This window comes from Vanessa cardui, chromosome 6, assembly GCF_905220365.1.
Source record: "Vanessa cardui chromosome 6, ilVanCard2.1, whole genome shotgun sequence".
NCBI lineage: Eukaryota > Metazoa > Arthropoda > Insecta > Lepidoptera > Nymphalidae > Vanessa > Vanessa cardui.
This window is the reverse complement of record NC_061128.1, coordinates 5,261,355-5,276,451: the sequence shown is the minus strand read 5'-3', so window position 1 is coordinate 5,276,451 and position 15,097 is coordinate 5,261,355. Positions and strand designations below refer to the sequence as shown.

Here is a 15,097-nt window from a genome sequence, read left to right as displayed (position 1 = left end):
GATATCTAATACTATACAATGTTAAACATTAAAACAGCTTATATCACGCGATCTATAATTTCAATGTCAATAACACTTTGCGTGATTGTTTGAATTTATCGAAGAGAAAATCTTTTTTAGTATATTTTATTTTATCTTACATAAGTTTCATTGTTTAGTGGGAACTTTTACTGTGATTCTATAGTGTATCAATTTAAAAATATACTTTTAATTATATACTTGAATAATGTGCTAACGTCGTAGGATTTGTTTGCATGGTTTAATATGAAATCTTTCGTATCCGTGTAATTGAGAGATAAGTCGTTTAAATATGGAGTACAGTTTCTACAAAACACATGTGCTGTGCATTCTAAATAAGGCTTTCAACTCAATAGAAGACTTTATATGTATGTTTACTGTATTTAATTAAGATATCTGGACCGAACTAACTCAATTTTTTCATTAAATTCAATACTATAACGTGACCATTCAAAAGTGCTTTTGATACTTTTGATACTTGATTTTGTACTTGAGTAAAACTCAGTAGTTACTCTTTTTCAACATTTAAAAAATACAAAGTCATGTTTATTAAATACAATTATTTTAATTAATATATCCTGCTTCTAAGACAACATGTATTAGTTCCACGCTTTTTTATCATCTAATTAATAATTTTTTTTTTGAATGAAACTAATAAACTGAAAAACTAATGTTTAAGCTTAATAGGTTAAATTTTATATTTATAGGGTATCGCTAAAGCGCTACTTGGTTTTCTAATTACGTAATTTATACAAGTTACAATACAGTTATATTTGTATTGTTTCAAAACGTTAAGTTCTAAATTTAAATAGTCTCGCTGATCGCTATAACTGATCATAGCGACAGTGTACATTCAAAGTGGTTCAATTGCTACATCTCGTATTAAATATGTAGGTAACAGAGTTTCAATGCAACTTGTCCTAACTGTGGGTTGAGTATCAGAACGCTTTCACTAAATAAATGCGTTTACTTAGATAATGTTTTAATCGAAACTTAAATATTTTTATATTGAAGTTTTTGTTGTGTATTTTTGATAAATACTCGGCGTAATACGCCACTACCAATTATAAATATTTCTCGATGTTACAGACAATAGCAAAAAAATCCTTTAATGTAAATAAAATTATGATTGCACAGAAAATGAAATGCACAGGCTCACTGGTTGTGCATTGCGCAAGTCCAATCTCAATGGGAAGGAATCACCAACTAATTATGTATTCTACTGCCAAACAACAATGCTTAGTATTATTATTCCAGTTTCAAGGTTAATTAAGCCAGTGTAACTATATGAACAAGAGACATAATATCTAAGATCCCATTAATTGATAGTTTTTACAGTACCAATGCGTATGGTTATTGGTGACCACTTACCATTAGTCAGTCCATTTGTCAGGCCACTTACTTATATGAAAAGAGAATTAAGATATAGATATGTCGATATCTGTATCTATATCTAGTGTGGACTAATATAGTCAGTTTTTTATAATGACTTTAATTGTCAAAATATATAAACTTTTTAGTAATTCCGTCCCCTTTCAACATGTAAAGTTGATATGTCATTGGTTATAAATAAAAAAGGGACCCACTTTCTCATAAATGGTTAACTGCATACAGTTTAAGGCCGACGTATGTCGGAACTGGTTTCGATTTTTTAAATGGTTAATAAAGAAGCAGATGTGCCGCATCTTGCCTTAAAGGGCATCGTATTTCCCATAAAGATAAACGCAGAGTTATATAAATACTTCATATTTTTATTTTATCGGTTATTTGTATCTGAGTACCATTATGCCTTTACGGTTCACCAGCTGATATAACCTAGTGGATGGAACACATGATTTATGAGTTAAGGACTCGAGTTCAACGGTATTCCAGTTAAATTTTTGATGGAGTTTCAAGTAAGGAAGGCATGTATGTTTTGGGATAAGTTCGATCCATTACCTATTTTTTTAATCAGGTGTGGATATTAATCGACGTTTAAATAAAACCTCATTAAAGAAAAATGCAATGTGTTAAAGATTTTTTTTAATCAAAGAAGAGTTAGTCGAAACTGATACTAATCTTTATTAATATTATAAATGTGAAAGTAACTGTGTCTGTATGTCGCTCTTTCACGACCAAACCGCTGAACCTAAATTGACGAAATTTGGTATGAAGCACACTTAAACTCCAAGAAAGGACATAGACAACTTTTCTATGCCAATCACATGGCAACCAACACTTAAAATACGAGCAAAGCCACGGGCGACTACTAGTATTTTTATATGTTGGCCTATAACGAGTATTTAAAAAAGCAATAACCATCCAGCTGGGCAGTGACGCGTAAACTGTATAACCTTAAGAGTAACTTCTTGTAAAACGAATTGCATTCGTTCTTTCTACTTTCTGGCCTTCTTATACATAATTTATGACTAATTTCTGTCAAATACTAGTTCCATATCGAGATCAAAGACGTTACCTATAAAGAATGAAACATAAATGTCGTGAGCTGAGTAATTATGACGTCATCAAAAACGGTAGACAGACGCCGCCATAAAACCGGTTAGAAACATTGGCCTATATTTTTTTCATGTACAAAAAATATCGTGGTCGGGTCCGGTTGCTTTTTAATTAATTAGCATCAAAGTACGGTTAAACTTAATACTCATTTGAAGGTTTAAATAATTTGACCTTGAAAAGCTTAATTCACTTTCATTGTGAAAATGTATCTCATTGCCGCGGTTTCAGAACAATGTAAGTTGATAAGGATTATTTCACATGACTTGTTAACTAGCTTAGTATTTCTACGATTTCATAATTACTACACATTGAACAAAACTATTTCGTATAGACTTCACATCACGTATGCCAATTATTTATTCATCTCGTCACTAAGAGTACTCTATAATCTTTATTATAGGAATGTTATTTTCTTTTCGCATCAGACATGAATCATTTCAATTTAACTCAAATTGTACTACAAGAATATTAACTTGAAAATAAATTAAACGTGACTTAAATATGCTTTGATTTAATTATAATAAGTATCGTAATAAACCGTGTAGAATAGAACCGCTCAATCATTTTTGTTAGGCATCTGTCAATCGAGTACTTAACCTGTGGTGTCGAGGGATCAACGCATAAGCAAAAACCGAGCTAATTACCAAAGAGGTTTCGCTTCAGACAGGAAGCTGGCTGTCAAATCTGTCAAATATATTTCCACAGATATACCACTGCTCTAAAATTATCATCAATTTTACTTTTTATGATTATACAACAATTTAAATATCGTAGTTCATTATTTTAAAAATGTTTTATTTTCACAGAAATAAAACTGAAATGGTGGATAATGTAAAGAAGACAGCAATAGAGAGTAAAAAATGTAACATAAACTTAATTTGACTTAATGTATGTTTAAATCATCTGTTAATTTATTTATAAAGCTTAAAGAATTGTTTTTTGTACGGAGACATACAAAAATATTACATGGTTTATGTTAATGCGTCCTTTATCATTTACTTTAATTAATTATTGGTTGTTATGTAAGTGCAATAAAATCAATATCGCTAATAGAAGGAATATTTAAATAAAAGTATAAAATATAACACAGTATTGTAATTTATTCAGAGTAGATGTTGGGTTTCATTATCATTCACATTTTAAGAAAATTCACATAATATTTATCAACGTTCAAATTCACAAACACACATATCGAAACTTACATATTTTGGCACATGTATATGTACTATATTATACTATAAAAAGTTTTATTGAGAGCAAACTGTTTTGTACGATTTATGTAGTTATGAAACCCATCACACGTCATATTAACAACAAAGCAAAAGATACAAGAGCGGAAGATTACATAGAAATACATAGGTATTTAAGGCTTATTCGGTTAACTAAATTATCTACACTAATATCACAGTTAGGTCGACAACCTCTAATGATGATGGATGACAGGTGGCGAGTTGTGGACGACAGCGTTGAATCTGTTGACGAAATCAACTTTAATACTATCCATAATGTTATAGATACTAAAGTCTAAAGTTCAAACTGTTTACAGACTAAGGTTCGCTTGACATGATTTGACACATCGAATTATATCTCTTTCTATCATCAGCATTTGACATTTAAAAGAAGAGGACAAAGTATTGTTTTACTAACATCTATACGAAGTTTATTAGTAAGGGAGAGACCTACATAAAGTGATTCGAAATCAAAAGAAAAATCAATTATTTTTTTATTTATGTTATAAAGTCTCGAATTGCTTTAAATATCTTCAACGTAATATCAAGGTCAATGCAATTACATCCGTTATTTTAAGAAACATCTCGAAAATTAGAGCACATTTGGAAATATTTAACGTTTGCATAAATGTGTGTAATAAATGTAATTGTGTTAGTTTTTTTTGCGCACGTTACGTATGAAGATAATACACAATAAAATTTCCTTTTTTAGTTTTATATATCATTATCACATACAGCGAGACTTAATTTTACCTTTTTTTTTTGTGAAAGTACGCGAAGTTATTATAGTGTGCAACTTTATTCAATAATGTCTAAATCAGACTACTAAAAAAATACTAGACTATTTAAAAAATAGAAATCATTTCAAAATTAGATTCTGTAAGGAGAAACCGATGCTTACCCATTGTGGTGGTCAGCGGTGTATGTAACTTTGCGGAAAGAACCATCAGGCTGCAATAAGGAGTATTCGCCCTTGACTACGTCACCGTCGCGGGTCTCGTGCTGGGATTTGTGGTCACCAGTGTGAGGGTCCTCCACAGAGTAAGAGTAGCCATATTTGGGATGGGCCTGAAATTAAACCCACATAGATTTTTACAATCGTAACTTTGAATGTAATATGTAATTTAGTCTACATTTGTCACCATATTGCGTTAAGAAAATTACATAGTACACAGCGATATTTAATTAAAAAGGAGTGTTGCGACAAATTCAGTCGTTACTCTATCGTTTTTATTGATTTTAATCTGATAGATAATTGAGTTGAGTTCATCTTATATGGCTCAAGATGTAAATTAGTGTCAGTTATTATAAAACCTTAATGTTGTTTTTCAATAATGTAGTTTCACAAGAAAACACAGATAGCTCAACGCTCTAAAAACATCATAAATGGTGTTAGAAAGATCAACATTTAAAGAGACATGTCATATTAGTTTTAGATTAACATTATTTAAGCAATATTTTAATACATACGTATTCATCAACATAGTGATCTTCTTCGTGGCCGGCGCTGTGAGCAGCGGGGGCAGCGTGGACGGCGTGGGCTACTGGGGCAGCATGGACGACCGGGGCAGAGTGGATCACTGATGTATGGATCGGAGCTGAGTGGATTGCAGGTGCAGCGTGGTAAGCTGGGGCAGCTTGAACCGAGTAGTGAGCTGGTACTTCGTGGTGGATCACGTTGTGTGATACAGCTGGGGCATGGTGCAAAAGACCTGCATTGCATGCAGCTGCCACCGCGCATAGTACGATGATCTAAATATACATAAAATAGATCAATATTTTTGATTGATTACAAATACATTTAAATATATATGCCATGAATAATTAAAAAAAAGCGCTTTTTATAGAAATGAAACACCATAACGTCCAAGTAAGATTTAATTGTTTTAAATTATACTAATCAAATCTTACGAAAATATCTAGCCGTAATATTATCAAAATGCTTACTTTGGAGAACATTTTGCTTTGGTTAGAATGGAGTTGTCGACTGGTGCTGCTTTGTTAGTTAACTCTTTTTATATAACAAACAAAACATAAGCAGCGGCGTGGTGGGGCTATTCCTGACGATATCCGATCGGATCACCGTAATTGCCGCTTTGCCAATCTACTCGCTTTATCAAGTTGCGACATTCGATATGCTTAGAGTATGTAGAGAAAAATGAACAGCGGTGAGAGGATATTGTTGTTACAGTTTTTATCGATTTGAGAACATTTGATCTTTATTGAACTGTATTTATTATATTTTCATAATAAAATCGTTTATAATAAATCTTTTTGGATATGTAATATTTTAAGCTGAGGCAATGCGATCATTTTGGTGTTTATATGGGACATTTTGTTATTTTTAAAATTATCATGTGATATTACCAATACAGAAAACATTGAAAGAGTACTAATATAATTAATAAACGGTTTTTCTTGTAATTAATTGTAAGAGTTTTTCAAATACGTATTTAACGTCTAAGGGGGTATTTTACATAAATTTGATTCGACAGATCACTTGTGATATGTAATGAAATCAGAATGAAAAAAATAGGTTATCTTGTAACATATAATTATTTTACTAATGGAAATATGAAATGTATTTACAACATACTGTTAATTTATACCATATCATATTCAAATTTTTTATTAGGAAGTGATATGGGTATATTCGTAATTGTTCTAAATTATTTCGTTTGCAATTTCATTTGTTCATACATTGATGAGACTGTTATCAAATAATTTTGCACTTCCTTATTATAATTGTTACTTAATTAATGCATAGAATCAATTACGTAAATTAAACTTTATTATATACGAAATTTTACATCTGAATCGTGACGGTAAAATTCATGGCCGTTTAACTGTTAGTGATTAAAATATTTTAGATACACACGATTTAGGCAACAATGGTTATGTGATAGCGCTTCTAATAATAAAGTTGAGTAATTTGATATTAAATGAGCGTATGCTGCTCCCACACATAGGCTATCAATGTCTTAATAGACTGTAATAACTGGATTTGTAGCAATGTTTTTTGCATTGTTTCTTAAAAAAGAAGAATTTGAAGAAATTTAAAAATAGAATAATATTTAAACTTCATATTTTATTTTTATACTGCTTAATATTTTTTTCTTCATAAGTCTTAATAAAAGATAATTAATTGATTATTTTTTCATATGAATTACCTAAAAGTTGTATGGTTTGTGAGAAGCATTAAGTTTAGCTAACAAATTATAGATTGCTCTATTAGTTACAATAGCCTAAATAGTTATGTCATCTGACTAAATTATATATTCTAGAAGCAAGAATGTTGCCTTTACGTAAGCGTATTCCTGTTGCAGTTTTGAGATTGAAACACTATATCTGGTTCATTCGTTATTTAATAATTCTATAATTAGAGTTAATATTTATTTCGTAGATATGACTCTTCCATATAATTTACTGCCAATCAACAAAGCTTATCTCGTGTTCCGGCAAAGGGTAATCGAGTCAGCGTAATTATAGGTAAATCTTTTGAGTTTGTAATTATACCATGTGTATTTCAAGGATGATGGCTTAATGTCTCAAGATATTTGGTAAACAATGATGCAGCTTCGCTCTTAATTTTTTATTCTAAGTTTTTATTTTTATTTATCAACGCTTGTAATAACATTTTTACAAATAAAATAACTATAACAGTTTGTAAATTTCCCATTACTGGGCTAAAGGCCTCCTCTGCCATTGAGGAGAAGGTTTGGAACAGGTGAAAAAGGTTTGGTTTGGAACTACATGGTAGAATACACATGTGGCAGAATTTCTGTGAAATTTGATACATGCAGGTTATCTCACAATGTTTTCTTTTACCGCCGAGAACGAGACGAGACTACCAATACTTTAATTTTAAGTTACGTTTTAGGAATTGGTTGTCATATGTTAGGCAAAAAGTAGCCTATGGCTTTTATTGGTGTTCAAGTTTGGTTCATATAAAATTTCATCAAATTCGGTTCAGTGGTTTGATATTGAAAGAGCGACAGACAGACTAACAGAGTCACTTTCACATTTATAATATTAATTACAGATTGTGTTAATATTAATCTGTGCAACGTATTCGAAATTTCTAAGAGAACGTAAAATATTTTGACCGCTGCTGTACCTATGTATGCTTGTGTTATTCTGAATGAACGAATTGCCAGTACGTGAGTACTCTATCTAATTCATTTGAGCTTAGAAAATGTTGATATAGATTTTATCTATTGGATGGGTAAGTCTTTCATTCAATTCGAGATAAAATCTAACACCATGACGAATGAATTACCTTTAAAAATGATGTTCGTACAATAGCAACAATTTTAGAAACACTTATTTAAAAATGTTATATTAACTACTAGCGACTTACTACCAATGCTGATACTAAATTTACAACAGATTTTTTAAGACACGATCTTTACTAAATTCTCCATGTATTGTCCTCTCGAATTATTCTATCAATTAAAAAAAACGCATCAAAATCCGTTGCATAATTTTAAAGATATAAGCATACATAGGGACAAACAGCGGTAAGCGACGTTTATACAATGTAATGATATAATTAAATGGAAAAAAAAGGTCAGGTTCCAGTAAGATCTAGTCATTACCGATATTTATATTGTTTAAAAAAGGTAATCTATGTTTTTTATGCACAAATACGTTTTATGTATATATGTATATCTAATATTAAACGCCTTCGAATTCTGGCCGTGTATTGTACTAATCAATTCGTACTGATCGCCTATTGTATGCTGTTCAAGTGACAAATGCACTTGTGATCTGTGTCAGCAAGTTCCTTTCTGTTAAACTCACTAACACATTTAATTTTATTCGATAAAGTTAATGGTATAGCGCTAGGTATTATTCGAGTTATTTATGAAATGTTAAGTGTTGGGAAAGTTACGATTAAAACTAATTTTAGTTAGTAACATTTCATTTTAATCAAATGTAATTTTACGAATTGAAATTCGCCATTTTTTATGAGTGTGCGTTATATTCGTGTGAAAAAAATATTTGAAAAAAATAAAACTTTTTAGGTTTTTGTTACTACAAAATTAATCAAAGTTGTTCCATATTAAAGTAAAATTCTGAATAATTTGTAAATTCAATGATAAACTAAATTCTCACCTAAAACTCACCTGTATATAATAAAAAAAATGTTTTATGTGAAACGTCGCAATTTTCATTATTTCTACATATTTCATATTGTGTAATCAATTTCGTTAATTATCTTTTTCAACTTTAAATTAAATATAAACAAAAAAGTTTCAGAAACAATTTTATTAAATATACATTTATTAAAAATATTTATCTATTAATTTTATGACAAATTTTACTATTATTAAAAACCTACGTAATAAATTTTGGAATGATAATATGATGATGCAACTTCGGAGTCATCAACTGGTTCTTCTTTTTTTAAATTTCCTGCCTCAGACATGTCACTCGATTCACTTAGTGTAGGATTGATAGTGATTTCTTCTACTGGCATTTGAGTGATATTCTCCGTCTCTTTCTGTTGTTTGTCATCAACGACAGCATCCATTACTGGCCCTGGAACTGTTTCAACTGGAACTTCAATTGCGTTTACCTTTACTATAGGTATGTCTTCACTTTTATTAGTATTCTCTATAATAACTGGTGTAAGTTGTATCATTTTGTCTCCTTGTTCTTCTTTTATACTTTTTTGTCTTACTTCTTTTTTAATTTCAGTATTTCTTTCATTTACAGGTTTATCTTCAACATCCTCTATTTCAGAATTGTATTCTTGATAGTGGTAATTTTTGTTAGGGAAGAAATGGTTGATTTTAATACCGTTTCCAATGGGTAGGAACTGTCTTGTGTGACCGATGACTGAATAAGCGTTATCCCCGTGTTTGTTAATGCTCTTGCTTACTACGGCGTTAAATCTGAAAAAAATCATAGACGGAAATGAAAAAGTAAAAAAAATACCAATGTGTAAGTGACTTATTTTCCAAGATCTTCAATATTTATTTTTATATAAAAATTAATAAAAAAAGTATGATGTAAGCTTCAACGAATTCTTGTATAAGTACTTTAAAATGATCCTTTGTAAAAACATTATCAGCATTTTGTGAATCTTTGCAATATTTTTCTAGATAAGTCTCTAAGTTGCTTATACAGTCGCTAAAAGTATTCTATTGGGATAAATAAGTATATAATAAGTATAAGGATTAATTATTAAATGTAAATGTCATATTTAAAAGTTACCCGTTTTGGTCATCGGCATTATATTCCACCTTTCGCAGAGAGCCATCTGGTTCAACGAGGCTGTAACTTCCTCGAACCCTATGCCCGTCTCTGGATTCATGATGATGTTTGTAGTCACCTGTCTTTTTATCCGATACTGCATACTCGAACTCGTATTTTGGATAACGCTTTAAAGTAAAACAAGTTATAAATACATTATTTGCTATTTGTAGTAATTTGGATTTTTATGAATTTGGTAACTCCTTTTAAATATCACTTTGTCAGAATAGAACTTAGTTTGAAGGACATATTAATCCTTATAGTGATTTCTTCCACAAACTAAATGATCCACATAAAATCAATCTTACATATATTTAGGTAATTATAGTATACTATTTCGTTGCATCTTACGTGGAAGTCGTATTTGAAAAGTGGTGGAGAGTTTGAAGGATAATATTTGACCGTTTGCCAAGCTCTCCCTGTGTTTGAGGAGTATGATTCTGCTTTCAATCCAGTATGTGGGTCAATCTGAACAGCTGTGCTGATAGAGATGAGAGAAACTAGAAACATCATCTGAAAAACAAAATCAAACTTTTTGATTTTGAAATTAAATCTATATAATTTTATATAATAAATTAGTTTTATTATTGGCTTACCTTTGAAAACATATTGAAATACTTAATATGAACCGTCTCTGACGGGATGTACCGGGTAACTGTTGATTTAGTTTATCATTTTTTACCATTATATACTTTTTTAATTTCTATTATATAAATTTACTAAAACTTATCAAGTTAGCTTCATCAATATAGTTATTGTGTGAGAATAATATGGATTCGATTTGTTCGATAGCATCGATGCTTTCTAAAACTTTTGTAATGCCTTTTTATTACATTTATAACTATTCATTTGTTTTATTTTACTATAAAGATGTCATCAGTCTTTGTGGAGTATGTCAAATATATAGTTAGGCAGTATTGCTTGTATGAAAGATATCTAAAGTTATATTACTTTCTCAATTCAATTAATCGATTTTTTCTTTATGTTACTAATGTATCTAATATATAATTTAAATATAAGTAAATATGTAAACATATTTAGGGAAAATTTTATAGAGTTACAGGTGGTTATGGGTATGTAAAGTTATTAATTTCGTGATATTTACCATGTTTTTATTTTTGTTCGGTTAAGCTCGATATTTCGACGTCATCTACGAACTAAAATAAAAAACATGGTAAATATCCCGAATTAATAACTTTAATAATAAAAATAACCATGTTAATTTAAAATCTTATATGAAATCAATATAGATTATAAGAACGCAATGAATGGCAACGATATTTGTTTTTTTTTCAGTTCATTTCGTTCATTACTATTATTATATAAATCTGTTATCATAACTATATTGACAGTGTAATAATGTAGTTTCTGTAATGAAGGAAATAATAGAGGAAATTGAAAAGTTTCTACGGTAAAGGTACATAAAACTGCTAAAGAATGCTTTATTATTAATTTATCTTAAGCTAGCTGTGGTCACGAAAAAGTTATTATTTTAGCCTAAGCCTTATTCCTTTATAATTTTTTCTATTATTTATTCCTTTCTTATAATTTATTCCTTATTAAATCAGCTATCTGCCTATGACAGGTACCATCTTTGTCAAGTCGGTCAAGAGATTAACCGACAAAAAAAATGTTGCATGTGCATACATATGCATTTCGCAAAAAGTGGTTATTTAAATATTACAAAAAGACTATAGGCATAAAGACATACAGCGGCTCGAATTATCGACGATCAAGCCCTTTCCAATCTCCTTGATCCTTTGCGTAGAGATGTTGGATCACTCTGCATCTTCTACCGATTTTTTCACTGGGAATGTTCCGAGGAATTGTTCGGATTAATCCCGGCTGCGGAATTTTACCTTCGGACATCTCGTAAAAAAAACGAAGTTTCTCCCGCACCACCTTGATGTCCGAAAATTCACAACAAGCGCGATTTCTTAGACATTTTCTGCCTCGCACAACCATTTTGTGGAACCAGCTTTCCCGGCGCCCGGCGAATCGATACGGCATGGGAACCTTGAAGAAAAGAGCGTACTTCTTTCTTAAAGGCCGGCAACGCACCTGCAAGCCCCCGGGTGTTGCAGATGTCCATGGGCGGAAACTATTTGATAGTAGGACTTTGTGTAAACTTGACTGGGTAAATAACATTTACTCATCATATTATGTTCTACAAGAAACAGCAGTACTAATTATTCTTGTAGTCTTGATTTAAACGAAGAGTAAGTCACAGTGTCATTGCAGGCGCAATTGAATAACGATTTAGTTCTCAAGGTCAGTTGATTATAAAAATAATATGCAAGGAAAATTTCATGTCTGCTTGAAATCGAAGTAATCCTAATTCATCAACAGAAGTGTAGCTAAACTTCAATCATTTCTTTAAGAACAATGTTTTATCTTTGTTTTACTTTTATATTTCGATGGAGAAAGAGCGATTTTCTTATCCATGTTAGTCTTAACACGGAACATCCGATAATTATATCATCACAATCGAAGAATAGCCGCATTTTATTGGTATATTTATTTAGTTCATTGAGATTTCTTTGATAAGGCCTAAACTATTATGAATAAGCTTACTTTTATATTTCCAATTTGGATGCTGCTGTAATATACACGATGTTGGAAAGTATAATATATTTTTGGAAATTATTACTCTTGCCTTATTTATTGACTATTGCAGACCAAATGCTGTAAATTCTGTTGATTTCTGACAACAACTGTTTGGTGAAGCTCACAGAATTTCAACCCAAGACAACGAAGATTTCATACAAAATAATTCCCTTAATCGAAGTGTCTAGTGACATTTACAACTGTTCTTAATATTATTTGTAAAAATTGTGAATTTTTTTCTATTTTTATCCGAAGACGCGTCCAATGAAACTATTTCATTGTGATGTTATATCATGGTATTGCAAATTAATCAAACCTAATTATTTTTACGACTTGTAAAGTTTTATTGTATTATAAAGTTAGTAAACTTTATAATACAATAAAACTTTACAAGTAGTAAATATATATTATTGTCTCTAAGGCCGACAATTGCTTGGTTGTCCACCTAGATAAATTATTGCTTCAAATGGATTTATTAAATTAACAATAACACTTAAAATGACAATAATATTTCTATTAGATAAATAAGAATTGGTTATGCAAATAATTGATTACATTTAGTATTTATTACCGGAGAACTGATCGTAATGAAACATATCTTGACGTATTTGAGCGTTTACTGCAATAAAATGTATTTAGTGTCTTCCTTTTTCAATATTATACACGATTACGTTCCAATAATTATTTATCAAATAAAAAATTTGGCTATATAGAACCAGATTTACGGTACGGGATTAAGAGGAACCGGGTTAACTGTCTCCTCTATTCTGTTAGTCCAGGGCCTCCACTACTTTTGGCCCCAGGGTATCAATACCTTAAAATCCGGTCCTAAATTATTACTACTACTACTACTACTATTTCTATATTTTGTCCTATATAAAGCTAAACCATAAATATTTGTTGAAATTTAGGATTTGGGTTATTTTCATAAATATGAATATATCGTACGAATATATTATAATATTAATAATTAATATTTTTGATATTATTAAAATATGTAATTTTATCGAAATTTTTTCGTTTATTGCATTAAATAAATAGTTAACAATCATTTGGTACATTTGTGTGGAGTCAGGAACTTAATGGTAGTACTGGTGTACGGGGGCGGCGTAAACGGGGGCCTTGAGGACGACTGGTGCAGCCTTGATGACAGCAGGAGCGGCGGTGGGGGCGGTGTTGTGAACGACTGCGTTGAAACCGTTGTGGTCGTCAGCGGAGTACTCCACAGTTCTGATAGAGCCGTCGGCTTCGTGGAAGGAGTATGAGCCCTTCACGACATCACCATCACGGGATTCTTGTTGTTGCTTGTTGTCACCGGTGTGTCCGTCAGCAACAGAGTAATTGTACTCGTATTTGGGGTAGGCCTACACATAGATGAGAAGCACATTGAAATTAAATTATTCATGATGACATACACTGTAATTTAGTACAATATTTTGGTAAGACCACTTACGATTTCCTCAGGCTGGGCAATAACTTTACCGACGGGGGCAGCGTGGTAGGCGATGGACGCAGGAGCGGCGTGGTAGGCGACGGGAGCAGGGGCAGCGTGGTAGGTGACGGCGGCTGGGGCAGCGTGGTAGGCAACGGCGGCTGGGGCAGCGTGGTAGGCCACTGGGGCTGCGACGGCTACTTTAGCGACGGGAGTAGCGTGCTCATCGTGACGTACGATGCTTTGAGAGGAGACGGCGGCCGCAGGGGAGTAGTGGACAGCAGCAGGCAGAAGTCCGGCCGAGGACACAGCCACTACAGCGCAGAAGGCTACCAGCTAAAAAAAGTTATTTAATTATTACGATATCATAAGTGTACTTGAAAAATTAAACAAGATGTTTAAAGTCTGAAACTTACTTTAGAGAACATGATTGCTTGTGATTGTCAGGCTTTGAATGATAAGTATGTGTACTAAGTAATGTATTTATATTCGCACATGGGCATATAAAATTAGTAAGTAGTGGAAGTTGTCAAACAAGCTTACACTGTGACCTTAGTTTGAGCAAGTTCAATGATTGATCCATTCTCTTGAAATATATTTAAGCAATTTGCAGTGGGTGTTCTACTAGCAATAATTCAAATGAAATGATTATAATATATTCTATTGTAGCTATTTATTATTATCCTTGATCAAACTGACCTACTTAAAAAAGTATTTCTTTTTAACTACGTTTAAGAAACGAAGCATTCAGAGCAATAGATTTATACGATACTCCCAAAAATTTATAAGGAAGATGAATATACCATATTTTTTTGGATATTTTTTTAAAGTTTACAATTTGTCAATTAGATTTAGTTTAGAAAGGGCTTATAAAATTACCCTCAAAATATATTTAAAGTAGTTGTTTACATTTATATTTCTTCAAGCAACCAATTAACTCAAAATAATTAACTCATATTTAGTTATTTTGAAAATTCAACTTATAATAATTTGTCAAACAATGTATAAAATAACACGTATTACAAGTATACACATGTATGCCATGTGTATATGT

The 15,097-nt window shown here is 31.3% G+C and overlaps 1 protein-coding gene across 1 annotated transcript; it reads right to left on the bottom strand.

Annotated features, from left to right (window-relative positions):
• Window positions 1-3,594: 3,594 nt before the first annotated feature.
• LOC124530449 lies at window positions 3,595-14,531 on the bottom strand. The gene is made up of 11 exons (XM_047104621.1): window positions 14,460-14,531; window positions 14,065-14,379; window positions 13,694-13,975; window positions 10,356-10,517; window positions 9,966-10,132; window positions 9,088-9,643; window positions 8,862-8,872; window positions 5,691-5,739; window positions 5,214-5,495; window positions 4,645-4,811; window positions 3,595-3,986 (listed from the first exon to the last, which is right to left on the bottom strand). The coding sequence occupies exons 1-11, from the start codon at window positions 14,469-14,471 to the stop codon at window positions 3,938-3,940; spliced, it is 2,052 nt and encodes a 683-aa protein (XP_046960577.1). The 5' UTR covers window positions 14,472-14,531; the 3' UTR covers window positions 3,595-3,937.
• Window positions 14,532-15,097: the final 566 nt, after the last annotated feature.